The sequence below is a fragment of the Perca flavescens genome, chromosome 17 (genome assembly GCF_004354835.1).
Source record: "Perca flavescens isolate YP-PL-M2 chromosome 17, PFLA_1.0, whole genome shotgun sequence".
NCBI classification, from domain to species: Eukaryota; Metazoa; Chordata; class Actinopteri; order Perciformes; family Percidae; genus Perca; species Perca flavescens.
In genome coordinates, this window is record NC_041347.1 from 16,145,139 (window position 1) to 16,161,064 (window position 15,926).

Genomic DNA, 15,926 nt, shown 5'->3' on the forward strand with positions numbered 1-15,926 from the left:
ATGACCAAAAGACCAATTAGCAAATGTGAAGCATGCATGCTGACTAAGATGGTGAATATAGTAAACATATGCTAAACATCAACATGTTTGCATTGTCATTGTGAACATGTTAGCATGCCGAACTCTGGTTTTATTTTCTCCTCATCGCTGTCCCTCGCTCTATGTCTTTGTCTCCCATATCTCTTTCTTTCATGCTGCTGAACTGAAGTAATTTAATGGGTTGCCATGGTGCTTCATACAGGTTTAATTAAATCAGTAGCTCCTGTTTCTTGTGTCCATATATTGAAGCAGTTATCTATTGTATATTTGTGCTATTCCGTAGTCTTTTTTTTTTTCTTCCCACAGTGTCCCTATAGCCTGGTTGTTAGATGCAGCGTGGAGGTTTAGATCGAAGGTGTGGTCTACTCTGGGTGGAATGTTTGCAAAGCATCTTGTGTTTAGCTGTGACATACTACATCGTTCTCTCAGTGAGACTCTGCTGACGGCAAAACACTGTCTTGAATGAACATAAATTTACAACACAAAAGTCTTTTTTTTTCTAACTGTGCCAGTGGATGCGTAAGGAGACGTACAAACGCTCTGCACAGGAAAGTACACAGTACTTGTTTTAGGAGCTGCATTGAACAAAACTTTGCTAAAGTGTAGGCTTCTTCTTCAACTTTACTTATTTTCTTCTTTCAATAGCTACATATAGGCCCTGGTATGTTCACCTACATCTCCTTAATGTGATGATGACTCAGTTTACCGGACTTGTAGTGACTGTAGGTGTAACTGGCCTATGAGAAGAGGCAGATCCCCCGGGGACCAAAGGTGGAGTGGAGCTCAGGGGTCAGGCTCCTCTGAGACCCAGAGCTTCTAGTTTGAATGGTCCTCCTGTTCAGCTCAACACTGGGCCTGGGATGGCACTTTAGAGCGGGATATATCCTCACACCAGGAACTGGAAAAGACCAATCTGCAGGAGCTTTCTTTTCCAGGATAATGTGAGTAATGACAACATTCTCTTTCATTCATTTTTCTTAATTTCTTTAATACATTTATATATAAATTGGGGTTGTATATGATGGTAAATCAAAAAGAAAGACAATGTGGTTTGATCAGCTGTGTATGTTATCTAGTGATTAGTGTAATTGTTCTTTAATTTGGTAAAACTTGAGAATGTTTGCATAGGCAAATCAATTTGGTGAAACAACTTTTGATATTTATTTTTCTAGGAAGTACAAATGCATTACATATTTGATATTTAAAAAGACATGAAACGGACGATTTTACCAGTTTTGATTTGATATACCATTTGTTTAGGCCAAGAAATGTAGCATTACAGTTTGTTTTTTTACTCTTTCTATATCTTTAACATTTATGCATTGAAATGTATAGTTTTGGAACTAATTATAGTGTACCCTTGTATATCGGTTAATCTGATTTATTAAATTACTGATTCATTGAATTCCTCTACTGCAGGCACTTATAGCCCCTGACATCAAACATTTGAAAATGCCATCGTACAAAGAAATGCTGGTGTTTGCAGCACTCTTCGCCTTCCTGGGACTGACCCAATGTCAAAAGCTGCCAAGTAAGTTTTAATTTCTTTTCATACATATTTAATGACTACAGCATATGTATGCACTGCATAAAAATAACACTAACACTGGATCAGCACGCACACAATATGGTTCTGTATAGTTGGACTCGTTATACAGTATGTGCTGTTGCTGTCTTTTCTCTCCTGTAACAGAGGTTTCTAATCTCAGGGAGGCATTTTCCTGTTAAATAAACTTATCATATAACACATTATTGACAATAACCACATTATCTGATGTGGCTATAGTTTTCCAGGTTGAACAGCTGTAGTGCTGCAGCATGACCAGCAGATGTCAGGGTTTGTCAGTTCATAGTCCATTGTTTGCCTTCACAGCAGTCTTTCAGCCCAGTATCGTATTTCCTACTCCCATTGCCTATGTGGACACTAAGAGGTGGGGTTAAGCTGAACATTTGAAACCCCGAGTCTCCACTGAGTCTCCCTGTTACCATAAATAAATTAGTTAGCACAATGTTTTTTTTTCTAACTATGGTGTCCTACCCACAGATACAACAGTCAGAAATAGTATGAGCAAAACTGAGCAATAATAATTCCAGTAGTAATCTATTTTCATTTTCTATTTTGTCTTGCTGGACTGTGATACATGGCAGTGAAATGTGTTCAATGATTTTAGACAGCAGGTGATTTCAACATCAATGGGGAACTTGTTAACAAGTAGCAGGTATCAGGTTTTTGTTTTATAGTAGGGATTTTTCAGTTATTTTCTACATGAGTCATAACATTTGTAATCAGAATCTTTCACCAACTTTCACCCACATGTTTTAGCCTCACAGGAGACACCACAGCCATGCTGATCTCATTCAAACTGCAGTACAAAGCGTCCAGTGTTTAGAATTCAGTAGCCAAATCCAGCCATGAAAGAAAATAAACAGCCTTGTCCTTAATGGGTTTCATAAATTACCTCATTGCACCTGTGAAGAGATTGTAGAGCATTATTAATGACAATGAGTAATGCAACTCTTTAAAAATGAGAAAATCTGTGATATCAGCGCTGATGTAAAATGTAGAAGTTGTCCAGCACCCTTTGATGCTAATTCATCGTGATGTCAAACTAAGCTCAGTGTTTGTGCTGTGAGGTTTCGATCTGCTCGAGGAGTTTCGTGTGCCTGAGTCGAGAGGAGTGAGGAGAGTGGAGGGCTCTCAACCTGAGGCCTTGGCCTACCGCGTCAACCCCTCCATCCATCTACGGAGGACCATGAGGTACAGTACTAGGCTGCCTGAGCCCAGGTCATTTCAATGAAGCTGTAAAACTGATTAAAGAGAAAAAAATTTGTTTCTCTGCAGTAGTTTAACTTCTCACCTGGCTGAAGTGATATAGACGTGTGGTGTGTCAGTACACCGTGACATCGCTGCTGGGTGTGGTTACAGGTGCAACAAAGCACTCCCCACCCTCTGTGCTGCTGTCAGAGGTGAAAAAGACTTGAAACTTTCAAGCAGAGTAGCAGCAAAACAATATTTTTTTTAGCCTGGTGTTAAGTTACTTTATAAAGCTAATATCCACATAGCATTCTGCCGTGCCTCAAAGAGCTGCTGGCATGGCTGTAGACTCTTTTCGTTGTTTTTCTTTGAACTTTTACACCCTTACAATGGATGCAGCAGGTTTGTGGGTTTGTATGAGGTACTTAACCATAGTCAGTGTATTACTACCTACACTAGATGGTGGTCGGCACGCCCCCCATGTTTGGAGAAACAGGCACGGAAGCTAAGCAATGTACTGCTGGACTGGGGCAGCAGCAAAACTAACCGATCGTGGCAGCAGTAGACCAGCAACTCCCGGTTCTGCCAGGTAAAATCAAAGGAGTCTGGTGGCTTTGAAGAAAGCATAGACGGATATAATGGCTTCTGTTCCTTGTAGGAAAGGGCTGTTTGATGGCAAGGAAAAGTGGTGAAAATATTCTAAATATTGCGTACACTTAAACTATTTTTTTTTTTTTTAAGGTAGCTAAAATACATTATGCTTGTTTTAAAATGTGTTTTGCTGTGTGGCTCCATCTACAGCAGTACATTGCTTAGCTTCCGTGCCCCCTCCTGCCTGCTTCTCCAAACTGAGGATGTGCCAACCACCATTTATGTAATACACTGACTATGGATCAGTACCTCATACAACCCCACTTCAAAAAATCCGAACTATCACTTTAAGTGAACACGTGCTTTGTTCAAATTAAGGAAACAAAGATGCTGTCTGCTAAATATTGAAAACAAATTTCAAACAAAGTTTTCAAAGAAATGTGTCATATGCTGAAATGGATTTTAAAATCCAAAAAGCTCTGTTTCAACTTATTCATGTTTTTATAAAATGAAACCCTCATGTTCCTACTAAAAAGCCCTTAATTGTTGTTGTGTGAGGAAAGTCCCCTCTCTCTGATGTTTCCCAGCTCTCTAAACCTCACTCTCTTTCCATAGCGATGTGTATCCAGATGGACTTCCCTCTGACTACTCCGTCATCGCAACGTTTAAGGTGACCAAAGACACGGCCAAGAAATCCTGGGACCTGTGGCAGGTAAGCGACCCCAAGGGACGAGAGCAAGTCGGCCTGCGTTTCCAGGGGGATACACGCTCTTTAGACTTCTTCTACACCAGCCCCCATGGGAGCCAGATGCTGAGGACCTTCCATGGTGTGGAAAAGTTGTTTGATGGAGAGTGGCACAAGTTGGCGCTGAGTGTGAAGGGCAGCCAGGTGAAGCTGCTGATAGACTGTGAAGAGGTCAGTGTGGAGTCCATTGATGAGCCAAGGCCAGTCATCCACCGAGGGTACACCTCCATTGTCAAGCGGGCTGCTGGAGATCGCTCTGTGTCTGTACGTTCACAGCTTGGATTTATATATACATATATATACTATATCTAAAGTAATATTTCAACTTCCTTTGATTTGAGATACAACTTTAATTTCTCATATTATCCCCTGTCTCTTTCAAGGTTGACCTCCAGCAGATGGAGGTGTCCTGTGACCCAGAGCAGGCTTATTCAGAGGGCTGCTGTGAGCTCTCCAGTGTTGTGAGTCAGCTCTCATTCAACATTCAACTCCCCCCTCTGTTGGAGCTGTGTTCAACAAATGTGTTGTTTTAATACCGTTGTCTCGCTTTTCTGTCCATGGCAGTGTGGAGGGTACGCAGAGATCGGCCTAACCGCTGGAAGAGCGTCTTGCAAATGTGTGCACGGACAACCCGGCATTCAGGGATCTCCAGGGCCAAAGGTTAATGTACCTAAAAATTGAACTGAACAGGCTGATAAGACAAGCTGAATCTGTGTTGACATATTTTTTTATTCTTCTGCAGGGTCACAGAGGTCTTCCAGGAGAAGCCGGAGACCAAGGAAGACAAGGAAACTGGGTAAAATATATTTATTATATGTCTCTCAGTCACGCAAATATCAACCCTTTTGTTGGCTGAATGGTGTTTATTTGGTGTATTCTTAGCATTAGCAGCATCCTCTTCCTCTAGCTGTACAATACAGAGTTAAACTGAATTGTGGGTGAGTGACATTGTAAAACTTTTATTCATGAGACAGCAGCGAAGCTGTGGAAAATGGCAATAGAAGTACAACTGAGACTGAAACAGGATGGAAACAGATCTGGAAGCAGGAGCGCTTAGCGATAGTAAACATAGAGGCTCCTTTTATAGTTTTTAAACTCATGTCCGCTTTGCTAAAGATTTAGGAGGAAGCCAAGATAAACACAAACCAATACGGATGTGACAATAAATTTGTTTTTGTCGTTCTGAAATAGTCATTTGCATCTTAAAACACAGGTACTGCCTGTTTAGAATATAGGTTTTAACTCAAACTGGCAAGAGATCACAAGACTGCTAATGGTTTTGCGTTTCCATTTGGAAGACACTGAGCCAAATGTAATGAACCCCCCCCCCACACACACACACACACACACACACACACACACACACACACACACACACACACACACACACACACACACACAGAAAAATCTGTCAGTTGAGCAATAACCATACCCTCCAATTTGTCTCTTAAATGTTTTTTTCTTGTGGATAAGGCTGATTAATTCACCACAGGAAGACCAGATTGTGAAAGGTTTGAGAAAATGATAATGAACACACTGTTCTGGTGCAGGAGTTACACATGTGTCAATGAATGAACAAATACACTCACGTTTGTATTCTTCAGGGAGGCGCAGACGTGATTATTTCCACTTTAATACATTTATGACTTCTTAATCTCTTTCATGCCTAGCAGCCAGTCTAATGTTGGAGCAGATCTGAGAGTCTTTTAAAGAGTCCAGAGAACATGTGTTTCAAGGAGGATTCTTTTTTATACAGTATGTGATTGTTTGGCATTTAACATGCCCGTTGCATTCAAGGAAATCCCCTATGCTGTCTGAGCAAACACATGTATGCCTTCAGAGCACATTTCCAGAGCTGTACATGCTACATATTCACGTCCTGAGTTGCAGCTGTAGCTCATCTGGGAGTAAACATCTGACTCTTGTGTAACTCGTTAGAGTTTTGACCTCCTGCCAACTTGTGAATCACAGCGCCCCAACACGTTTATCTCCTCCCCTGCTGGCATTCAAGGAGGGCATTTCCTGGCACAGCTATATGAACTGTCCATCTCAGGTGGTGGGTGGTCCTTTGCTCGTCTGACCTATACCGCCTTAGAAACTTAGAAACGTCGTAAAGTTCACGGTTGTGCTTCTCGCCAAACTGTCGGCCATCTCTGAGGTTAACCTTCGCCCGGCTGACTCTGCTTGAAGTTAGGTGAAGTGATCAAATAAACTGACAACACAAAGTCATCCTGGAACTTGTTTAATCTGTTTGTTGACTCAGTGAAATACAGCCAATTGGAAAACACTTTTCCTTCTACTGCTGCGGAAATCAGCATCTGTGCAAACAATACTGGTCCTTCTTGTTGTATTTATGACTGATGTTTCCTAAATCCTGCTGAAGATGCTTGTGAATATTTTCCACAAATGTGAGTGTGCCTGAAACCAATAGCATGTTCACGTTTCAAAGATTCTCTCCACTGAAAAATGGGTTTTTCTTATGTTTATGTTGTCTAAAATGTATTACCTTGACTACACTGACCTGTATCTGTGCAAAGTTTGTCACCAGAGAGGTGTACTCACATACATCTACTGAAGGGGGAGATGTCTGTGCGCGTCCCTAAATTCTGAGATACGAAACATACAAGCTAGATTTGGTACATTACAGATTTGAAAGCCAATCGCTGTCTAATGTGTCGGAGAGCTCTGGACTGCGTCCTGTCTGAACAGCCCAGTTGGTTAACATGGGCGTCGAAAAGAAGCAGGCAGCGCTTGGAGGAGCTTCCGCCTCTTTTCTGAACGTGACGTTCAAATATATGGCTGAGTCTCTCCAATGTTTCTAGCCATCATGTTGCTCACTGCACGTTAACGGGTCAACCTAGTGCAAGTAGCATTGGTGGGGAGAAGAGTAGATATGCTTTCAGACCCTTTTCAGAGTTTTGGAAAACCATTGTACACAAAATATTAATCACAGCGTTAAAACATGTCCTCATTTTGTTGAATGGTTTTTTTACGGCTTACGTTAAAAGAAAGGTTTTGGGGAATACGCTCGCCTACTGTAACTCTCGGCAGGAAAAGAGACGATCGATACCACTCTCATATCTGTGCTGGCTACAGCCCGAAGATTATTAGCTTAGCTTAGCATAAAAACTGGAAGCAGAGAGATACAGCTAGCCAGTCATGTTTCACACTCTGGTTTTGTACAGATCAAACAAACACGTTTTTATGACAGCTTTAGAGGTGCTGGCACGCAGATTTTTTTAAAATCTCCGGACAGAGCTAAGCTAGCTGTTTTCCCCTTTTCCCGGCCTTTGAGCTAAGCTATTTTTTTCCTGGCTGGAGCTTTGCATTTAAAGGAATAATGAAAACATTTTAGAAATTGGCTTTCTCATTTTTTTTTGGGAGGATTAGATGAGAAGATTTACACCACTCTCATAACTGTCTGTTGAATATAAAGCTACAGCCAGCAGCTTAGCTTAGCACAGAGACTGTCGACAGGGAATTAGCTAGCCTCTGTACAAACACAAATGCAGCTCTTTCACCAATTTCACCAACTCTGGCCATGTGGCCATTAAAGTAAATTGAAGTAAAAAATAAAATGAATAAAAAAGCCTACCAGCAGCTCTAAAGCTTACAAATTAACACATTATATTTCATTTATTAATTTCATTCAAAAACTGAACTGTATACACAGGTTTACAGGGGTTATGTGCTGAACTGTTTCTTGCCCAGGTATTGAGTTTTTTTTTTTATATATTACACTTCAGTTTTATGCTAAGCTAATCTCTCCTGGTCTGAGCTTCATATTTACCATACACACATAAGAGTGCTTCTCTCATCTCTTTGTTCATAGTCTGTCTTGCCACCGTAACTGCAAAAAGAAAAAAAAACATTACATTTTTGAGTGTTTAACTAAGAAGCAGTTTTTGTCTGATGCATCAAAGTACAGTATGTAACGTTTACATTTACACTCTATTTCTCAAGCTGGTTGATTAATTAACAAATAGCTGCAGACTTGTTGTGATTTGAGTCAAATTTGTCTTGTAGGGGATCCGGGGAAACACAGGAGACTACGGCAACATTGGCGAGACAGGCCCAAAGGTAGGATCTGCCTTAATACGCTCCTTAGGTAACACTTCAGTTTGGCTCGTTCTCTAAACGCATTAATGAAACCACAAACGTATCCTCAGGGTGAAGAAGGAATCAAAGGCGAGAAAGGAATGAGAGGACTCTGGGGCCAAGTGGTAATTTATCACACTCAGAATTATAATTTTGTCTACCCTGAAATGTTACAAATCTGTATTAATGACATGTTGTGTTAACAGGGAGACAGAGGCCCTAAGGGGCTGAAAGGATTAAGAGGGGCAGCAGGCTTCAAGGTAAACCTCTACGCTAGGTTCAGGCTTTATTTGGACCTGTTTAATTAGGCAGCCAGCTAATGAAGTTACATACCTTTCATTAGATTTCTGTGCAGTTTGCTGTTAAAGTTGTACAACTTTATAGATAACCTTTAATGTTGACATTGTGACTAATTAAAGGGAGTACGTGGACCACCTGGAGACATCGGAGAGACTGGGAAATTAGGAGAAGTTGTGAGTTAACCTTTCAGACACAATGATACTTTAAGCCATTTTGCAATGTAATTATTGTATTACTAACATTTTGGCCTCCTTGAAGGGTGCTAAAGGCGAAAAAGGATATGAAGGGATTCCCGGATTTCAAGGAGTAAAGGTATTGATATTTCCTTCCTTTTTCTGTCTTTTTTTAATCTAGATATTGCGATTTAATTCCATCATGCTTTTATTTATTAGGGAGAAAAAGGGACCACTGGTGTTGCAGGGCGTGCTGGGCCCAGAGGAAACCAGGTGGGTTGTTATAGGATAGGATTCCATGTTCCCTAATCCATAATGAGACACTCCTAATTCTTTGTCCGCTACCTTCAAAATCCCTTCATGTGAGCGCTGAGAGCCAGAGAATATTTTTTATGTGGTCAAACACTGGAATATAGCTATGTTTTTGGCTTATGTGCCCTCTCCATAAACAACATTAGTTCATGTTGGCTGGATTTTGGCTGAGGTCTGAACTGTATCAACATAAGCTGGTGAGTCACTGGAAGAAGAGCCTCAACCGCAAAGATAACCTCTTGTTGTATATGAAGGAAGGCTCCCTGGTTCACCATGTTGCTTACTGAAGGAAATCTGTTGCATATGTATAACTTATGCTTCAAATGATGTTTTGACAGGGTATTGTGGGAGATCCTGGAGAGAGGGGAGCTCCTGGAGAGAAGGGGAAACCTGTATGTATCACACATTAATCACAATGACATGAAAATGGTGTGTCCCTTTTGTTCAATAATACAGCAGTATACAACCATCACAAATATTTCAAAATGCTTTATTTTGATAAATGTGTCTGATTTTGTCTGAACTTGTGAAAACTAGGGGATCCATGGACCTGTGGGCAGAGCTGGCACCATCGGACCAAAGGTGATTGACTGCTGATACACCTGAGTGCTCACTAACACAATCCCAAAATCATTTGTCTGTTTTATAATAATGATATTGTTTCCCTAGGGCATTATTGGAGATCCGGGCCTTACAGGCAGAGATGGTGATGTCGGAATAGAGGTATTATATTCTGCTGATAATCTTACTGATGATGAGTTCCAAAGCAGTGCGTTGTTTTATTATAAGTGCTATCTAATCCTCACAGGCTTATCAAGGAGCACAAGGTCTCAGTGGAAAACTCGGACGAAGTGGAGCAAAGGTAACTCGCTGATCTTGTTTGTTTTTGTGAATATATTTACAATTGAGTTGCTGAATTGATTTGTCTTGGTTTGTGTCTTTTACAGGGAGAGAAAGGCACCCTTGGGCCAGCAGGAGAAATGGGTCCCCAAGGCCGAACTGTAAGTCTCTTTTTCAGAAAACAAGCACATCATACATTTTGTAGGTAAAGTAGTTTGCCATTTTAAAGAAAAAGGACAAAGAATAAAGCAGTCCCTTAGGTCGGTTTAATAAATGTTTTATTCCCGAGGGCCCAAGAGGTTACAAGGGTTCTGCGGGGAAGCCAGGAAGACCTGGATTTATCGGACCACCGGGACCTACTGTAAGTGCTCCGGTGAATTTTCTGAACTCTTCCAAACACTAGTTCATTTTCCTCAGGACATTAAACCATGTCATCTCTTGACAGGGACACGTGGGTGTGCCTGGAAAACCAGGCTCCAAGGTAAATACATCCTCCTCCATTACCCATTAGAAATTAAAAATGACAGCATACTCACAATTGAATGCCACAATTAGTTACTGAAAGAATATTTACTGGTTCATCAGCTGATTGTAATCGTACACTTCAGGATCTGTAGCTGTTTTCTGGGAAACAAAGAATCAGACTGTTAAAAGCTGTATGGTGTCCTGACTGGGACCCTAAAATTACTTCAAGAATCACTGTGTTTATTTGGCAGATGCTCTAGTTTACCAGCGAATGAAAGATCTATCTATCAAGCTTCTAAATACTGTTGATTTTTAATTTGCCGTGCGCAGGGTGACACGGGAATACAGGGAATCCAAGGAGTTAAAGGTGCACAGGTACTGCCTTTAATATTTTATCCTCTCTTTTCATCATTACATCCACTTTGTGGTTTTTTTGTGGTGACCCCTAACATTAACATAAACGTTTTTTTTCTTTAAGGGGGAAAAAGGCATTAAGGGCCCAAAAGGAAAGGTGAGCTGTGACTCTGTTGTTAGAGCTTCATTGACAAATATTATTCTTTTTCTAACACATACGAGCACTTAAAAGTCTTGGTACACCCTGTTTACTTGCCCTGAATGAAAAGGTATTGGCCAAGTAATGTATTCATTACAATCCTCTGATTTAATTTAAAAATAATTTGTAACATGGCTGTGATGAGGTGGGTCACTAAATAGGGCAGTCGACATGTAAGTGTGTGTTCCCTAATACTAAGATACTACTGCCAGCCTATCACAATGTTATGCTACATTCATCACATTCTCTGTTCGCAAACTGAATAGTCTGAGAAACCACTGTATAGAGCGTAGACATTCACGTGCATAGCTCAAAATGTGTACAGATAACACGCCATTTGGTTTAAGGAAAGTGGCGTGTATGTTGACGCAAAGTCATTATGCCATGTTGGAAAAATCTTATATCAATCCATCAAATAACATTCCAGACAAATGTTGTGCATCTGTAGAAGTGATGAGTGTAGTCACACCCACAATTGCACCAAAATGAATATTGCACATTTCTCATGTGTTCTCTACCAAATTCGAATTGTTTTACATGGAAATGTACAGATGCATCTCTGTATTTTTCATTTTCTTCTTCCTTTCACATTTTTTAAAATAACTACTACTGATATTTACATTCACCACTGAGATTATGTTAATTGTTTTCCTAACTGTCTATGTGACTCTGTTGGTTTCCATGTTTTATTATTACTATTTCTAACATAATAAGCATTTTAAGCTGTTTTTAAGCTGCTTTCGATAAGTTTCTGTTCATGCAGAACTGATTTCTCATTGTATTGTGATGGATGCACTGGCTCTAGGTTGGAGACAGGGGTGAGCAGGGTCCTCAGGGAGGACGGGGGAAACGCGGTCCGGCTGGCCCACCTGGAAGTTCGGGCCCTGTCGGAGTCAAGGGGGTTCGGGGTGAAGGAGGACCAGATGGTTTTCAGGGGCCCCCGGGTCCACCAGTAAGTAAAATACACGCCTCTGAATTTTTTTGGCTGATACGACAAACATTACAGAGCTACAGTTATAGTAGTACAGCTCTTCGGTCTCTACTATAATTCACACTTCATCTATCTGTGAAAGATGGCACAGAAACAGCAGAGTAATCATTTGCAACAGCAGTTACACTGACTGACACACACACACACACACACACACACACACACACACACACACACACACACACACACACACACACAATGTTTGCTAACAGCTTTGCTGTCAAAAACACATTTAAGGAGTTTCACATTAGCCTGTAGTTTTAAGTGACTTACAGCAAGGGTTTCATTTAGTGTGGCTATAAATCCATAATGAGCCTAAGGAAATATTGTTGGCTTCATTTCTTTATTGCATTTCCTCTGATAGGCAGCCATTGCTTCAGCATGCCCCGTCCTGTAATATTCCTTATTACATGTCCCACAGTTGGGTCCCTTCCAGTGATGGATGTGGTAATGATTTGTTACACAGGGCCCGACCCTGCCTGCTCAGCATGTGATCGAGGTTTGTAAGAAAGTGGTCCTGGAGCAGATGTCCACCTTTGCCAACTCAGTGAAGAGGACGTGTGCTGCAGTGTGTCCTTTGTACGGGGACGTGCCCATGGGTGCCCCTGGTCCCCCTGGACCGAAAGGACCCCCCGGACCTCCTGTGAGTTTTACAGTTTGGGTGTTAATTGTTTATTAAAAGTGAATCAGCCTGCACAGATAGACAAGCATTGCTTTAAGTATCACCTCCTCTTCTTAGGACCTTTAGGTGAGACACACTGCCGGAGGGCAGTGCACTCTCCAGTCATTGTTCACTTTTGTCTTCCTGGCTGAGTAAAATGCAAACACATTGCAAGGGTCTGGACTGGACTAAGAGAGCTGAAGTATTTGGCAGAAAAGCTTGGAATGAAGACATTACGATTTTCCACGTCTCCATGAGGACAAATAAGGAGTCACAGACTAGACATGTCTGTGTTGAATGGTTTTTGGAGAGTGTCAAGGCTGTCGTTGGATTGGAAAGCCTTTTCCACATTATTACACAGTGTAGAACCGGTTGGTGTTCCACAACTTCTTTAATCACTCAGGCTGATGAATGCTCTTGAGGCCATGAGTATACAAAAAAATATTCCACTATATTAGATTGTGGCCTGTAAGCCTCATGTTGTGGTGTTTAATGCCAAACCAAGAACAGTGATGTACTAGTACTGTACAATGTTTTCCCAACAAAGTATTATATAATCAGCCAAACAAATCTCAGTTTTTGAGCTGGTCAGAGGTCAATGGAACCTTCATTTGTGACTTGAAAAGAGCACCTGAGAAGAATAAGACACATTGCAAGGTTTTCACTGAAAACACAAAAGATTAACAATGTATTTTTCTATTGATCATGTTGTCAGGGTGACTCTGGTAATGATGGTGTTGATGGAGAAGTGGGCCAACCGGGATTCTACGGAGAAGCCGGGGAACTGGGCCGAAAAGGAGAAACAGGTGTGAAAAACAAACCTGACAGATTGTATTCATGAATATGATGAACACCAAAACTGTAATTCACCAGTGCTTGTTTTAGGAAGGAAGAACTAGTGTTGGAAAAAGAATTGAGATCCTTTACTTTAACCTGCATTAATTGATTGTTCTGGCTACTTAGGGGCAGGACAACAAGCTGTAAACACATCACTAACATATTATGACCTTATCAAGTTAGGCAAACACTTGCTTCTTTACACATCCAATAGCCATAAACCAACATTACTATTTATTTGGTTGTTTTTCTGGCTACCTTATGAATGTATGTCTAAAATTCACTCTTCACACACCTCAATTTTTGATAAGAGGGCTAGTCAAGTCAGACTCAAGCCCTTTAAAATTTTACGTTAGCATTGTGCATGACTAAATGTACTTCTTCTTTCCACCCCTGGAAAGAACAGACTCGACTTCCTTTCATCATAAACCGCACTGTACGAATCTGCCGAATCAAATACTGTAAAACTGGTGGGCTAACGTGGACATTCTCTGCTCTAATTTATGGTTAGAGGCCTGAGCATGATGTCACACTCATGCTACATTCCCGTGCCAGGCCAATGAAATCGAAGAATATTTACAAGGTGTTTTTAACGTTTATTTAACAATGATCTCAGTAACACATATGGTCTTTAATCAACATGTCGGCCGTGTTCTTGAGTGGAGCTCACTCCTGGGGGAATGGCATTTTGGCCTGTCTGCTGTCAAGACCAATGTGTGTGTGTGTGTGTGTGTGTGTGTGTGTGTGTGTGTGTGTGTGTGTGCGTGCAGGTGACAGAGGAGAGCAAGGGGATAAAGGACCCAAGGGTTATGGTCTACCTGGCTACTTTGGAGACCAAGGAACAAAAGGTAAATTAATCTTCCAATACTTTATATTGTTTGATGACTTGAGTATAATGAGGCATTGATATCTGTCCACATCTGGGCCTGTGCGTCATTTTACAAACTAGATTCAGCTGAGTCTGCACTTCAGATCTCAGGAAAGGGGAGAGGAATTGTGTTCCTGTAAGAAAAGTGTGATATTTATATAAAAGAAAGTTATTTTTCTCTATAAATACTCTGTAACTGGGAATCTGTGAAAAAGTCTTAGTCAGCTAACTGAGCAGACAGAGAGGCCTGAAGACTAAACAACATTTTTGCCTTGATCGCAGGTCAGCGTGGACGTCTTGGTAGAGCCTTTAATGGCCAGCCAGGGAAGCAGGGTGAGAGGGGACATGTGGGCCGGCCTGGACTCAGGGGCCATGCAGGTCTCAGAGGACCTCCAGGTGTTTGTGTCACCTCTGGGTGTGCTCAGCTGAACTCCACCAGCGGGACACCGCGGCCAGCAACAAGGAGGTTGAGGAATCGCCCGTAGAGGGAAAAAAGAGGCTATGTGGACGGTGAATTGAAAATTGAGCTTAAAGGAGGAAAACATGGTACTGGACTGTTTTTGTTAATATGTGTTTGTTCAAATAAATTTAAATTTTCATGTAAATATGCATCCCAACTGAAACGTGAACTGAACTTCTGGGAACATTTTGATCTACAAAGTTACCAAAGACAACATGTGATTTGAAGGAGAGTGGTAACAAAATATTTGTATAAAAAGACCGTCTTCATTTGATAGTTTTATTTAATCTGATTTCACAAGTCTGAGTTGTCTTTAAACATCTGTTCTTTATAATAAAAATCAAAAAATTGATGTCTTTTAGACCATTGTGTGAAAGGATTAGTTTTATCTGTCATGGAATATGAAAGCTATAGTTTTGGAGACAAGGCAGCAAAAACAACAACAACTAAAAACATGGTAATGTTTGAACAACATAAATATAATTTAAGTAATACTCTATATAATGAATAGAGAGAATGTAGCCCTTTTCACACTGCATTCTCTTAACCCAGGGCCTGGGTCTGACCCTGGGTTAAAGCTATGGTGCGTAGTTTCTGTCCCCCATGAGGAATTCTAAGTAATGACAACACCACTGTCAGCAAGTCCACATGACACAAGCCTTCCATAATCGCGCAACACCAGCCCTCCTCCTCACAGTTGCTTGTAGCCAAGGAGGACACGGAGGATTAAAAAAACATGATGGACCCTTCAGAAGACAACTAGAGTTTCTGTGCGCGAAAGTCGCCGGATGACACCATTTTCTGAACATGGCAATACTGGGAAATACAGAGAGAGCTTTGTGGAGCTGATAGTCTATAGAATAGTCTTTAGCTTTGTATCAACACATTTGACAATGGCTTGAATGTAACAGACGTTAATATAAAAAAGTTAATCTTAACATTCTAGAATGTACGTTGTTGCTTGCTGTTAACCATATCAGTCTATGCTGTGAACGTACATGGGGAAACCCCTCAAACTGGGGGCTAACCCGGCTCCACAGCAGGGCCATTAAGCCCTAGGCGAAAATCGGTGTTAGCCCACTTGGAATGTGCCAGGATTGTGCCAGTGTAAACGCTTTCTCAGCCCGGGGCCAGACGCGGCGTCAGCCGATTTTGCCGGGGCTTCAGCCCCGAATGTTTTGAGTGTAGTCCCTAATGTATTTTGAAAAGTTGACTGACAAATATGAAACCGGACAATA

The 15,926-nt window shown here is 41.2% G+C and overlaps 1 protein-coding gene across 2 annotated transcripts; it reads left to right on the forward strand.

The window, feature by feature from the left end:
- The first annotated feature begins 179 nt into the window (after positions 1-179).
- On the forward strand, positions 180-15,040 carry zmp:0000000760 (collagen alpha-1(IX) chain). Of its 2 annotated transcripts, none has more exons than XM_028603361.1 (27): positions 180-980; positions 1,459-1,570; positions 2,674-2,797; positions 4,001-4,394; positions 4,514-4,591; positions 4,695-4,790; positions 4,873-4,926; positions 8,157-8,210; positions 8,300-8,353; positions 8,435-8,488; positions 8,648-8,701; positions 8,787-8,840; positions 8,921-8,974; positions 9,352-9,405; positions 9,551-9,595; positions 9,683-9,736; positions 9,822-9,875; positions 9,961-10,014; positions 10,143-10,214; positions 10,299-10,334; positions 10,649-10,693; positions 10,797-10,829; positions 11,677-11,823; positions 12,329-12,505; positions 13,239-13,329; positions 14,131-14,208; positions 14,511-15,040. In XM_028603361.1, the coding sequence occupies exons 2-27, from the start codon at positions 1,492-1,494 to the stop codon at positions 14,711-14,713; spliced, it is 2,292 nt and encodes a 763-aa protein (XP_028459162.1). In that variant the 5' UTR covers positions 180-980; positions 1,459-1,491; the 3' UTR covers positions 14,714-15,040. The 2 variants fall into 2 exon arrangements, with proteins under 2 accessions (XP_028459162.1, XP_028459164.1); XM_028603363.1 differs by having other exon boundaries at positions 4,514-4,588.
- Positions 15,041-15,926: the final 886 nt, after the last annotated feature.

Coding starts and splice junctions, on each gene's coding strand:
- zmp:0000000760 (XM_028603361.1), top strand. CDS start 1,492: ATGCCATCGTACAAAGAAATGCTGGTGTTTGCAGCACTCTTCGCCTTC. Junction 8,489..8,647: donor GAGGGGCAGCAGGCTTCAAG/GTAAACCTCTAC, acceptor GACTAATTAAAG/GGAGTACGTGGACCACCTGG. Junction 8,975..9,351: donor CTGGGCCCAGAGGAAACCAG/GTGGGTTGTTAT, acceptor ATGTTTTGACAG/GGTATTGTGGGAGATCCTGG.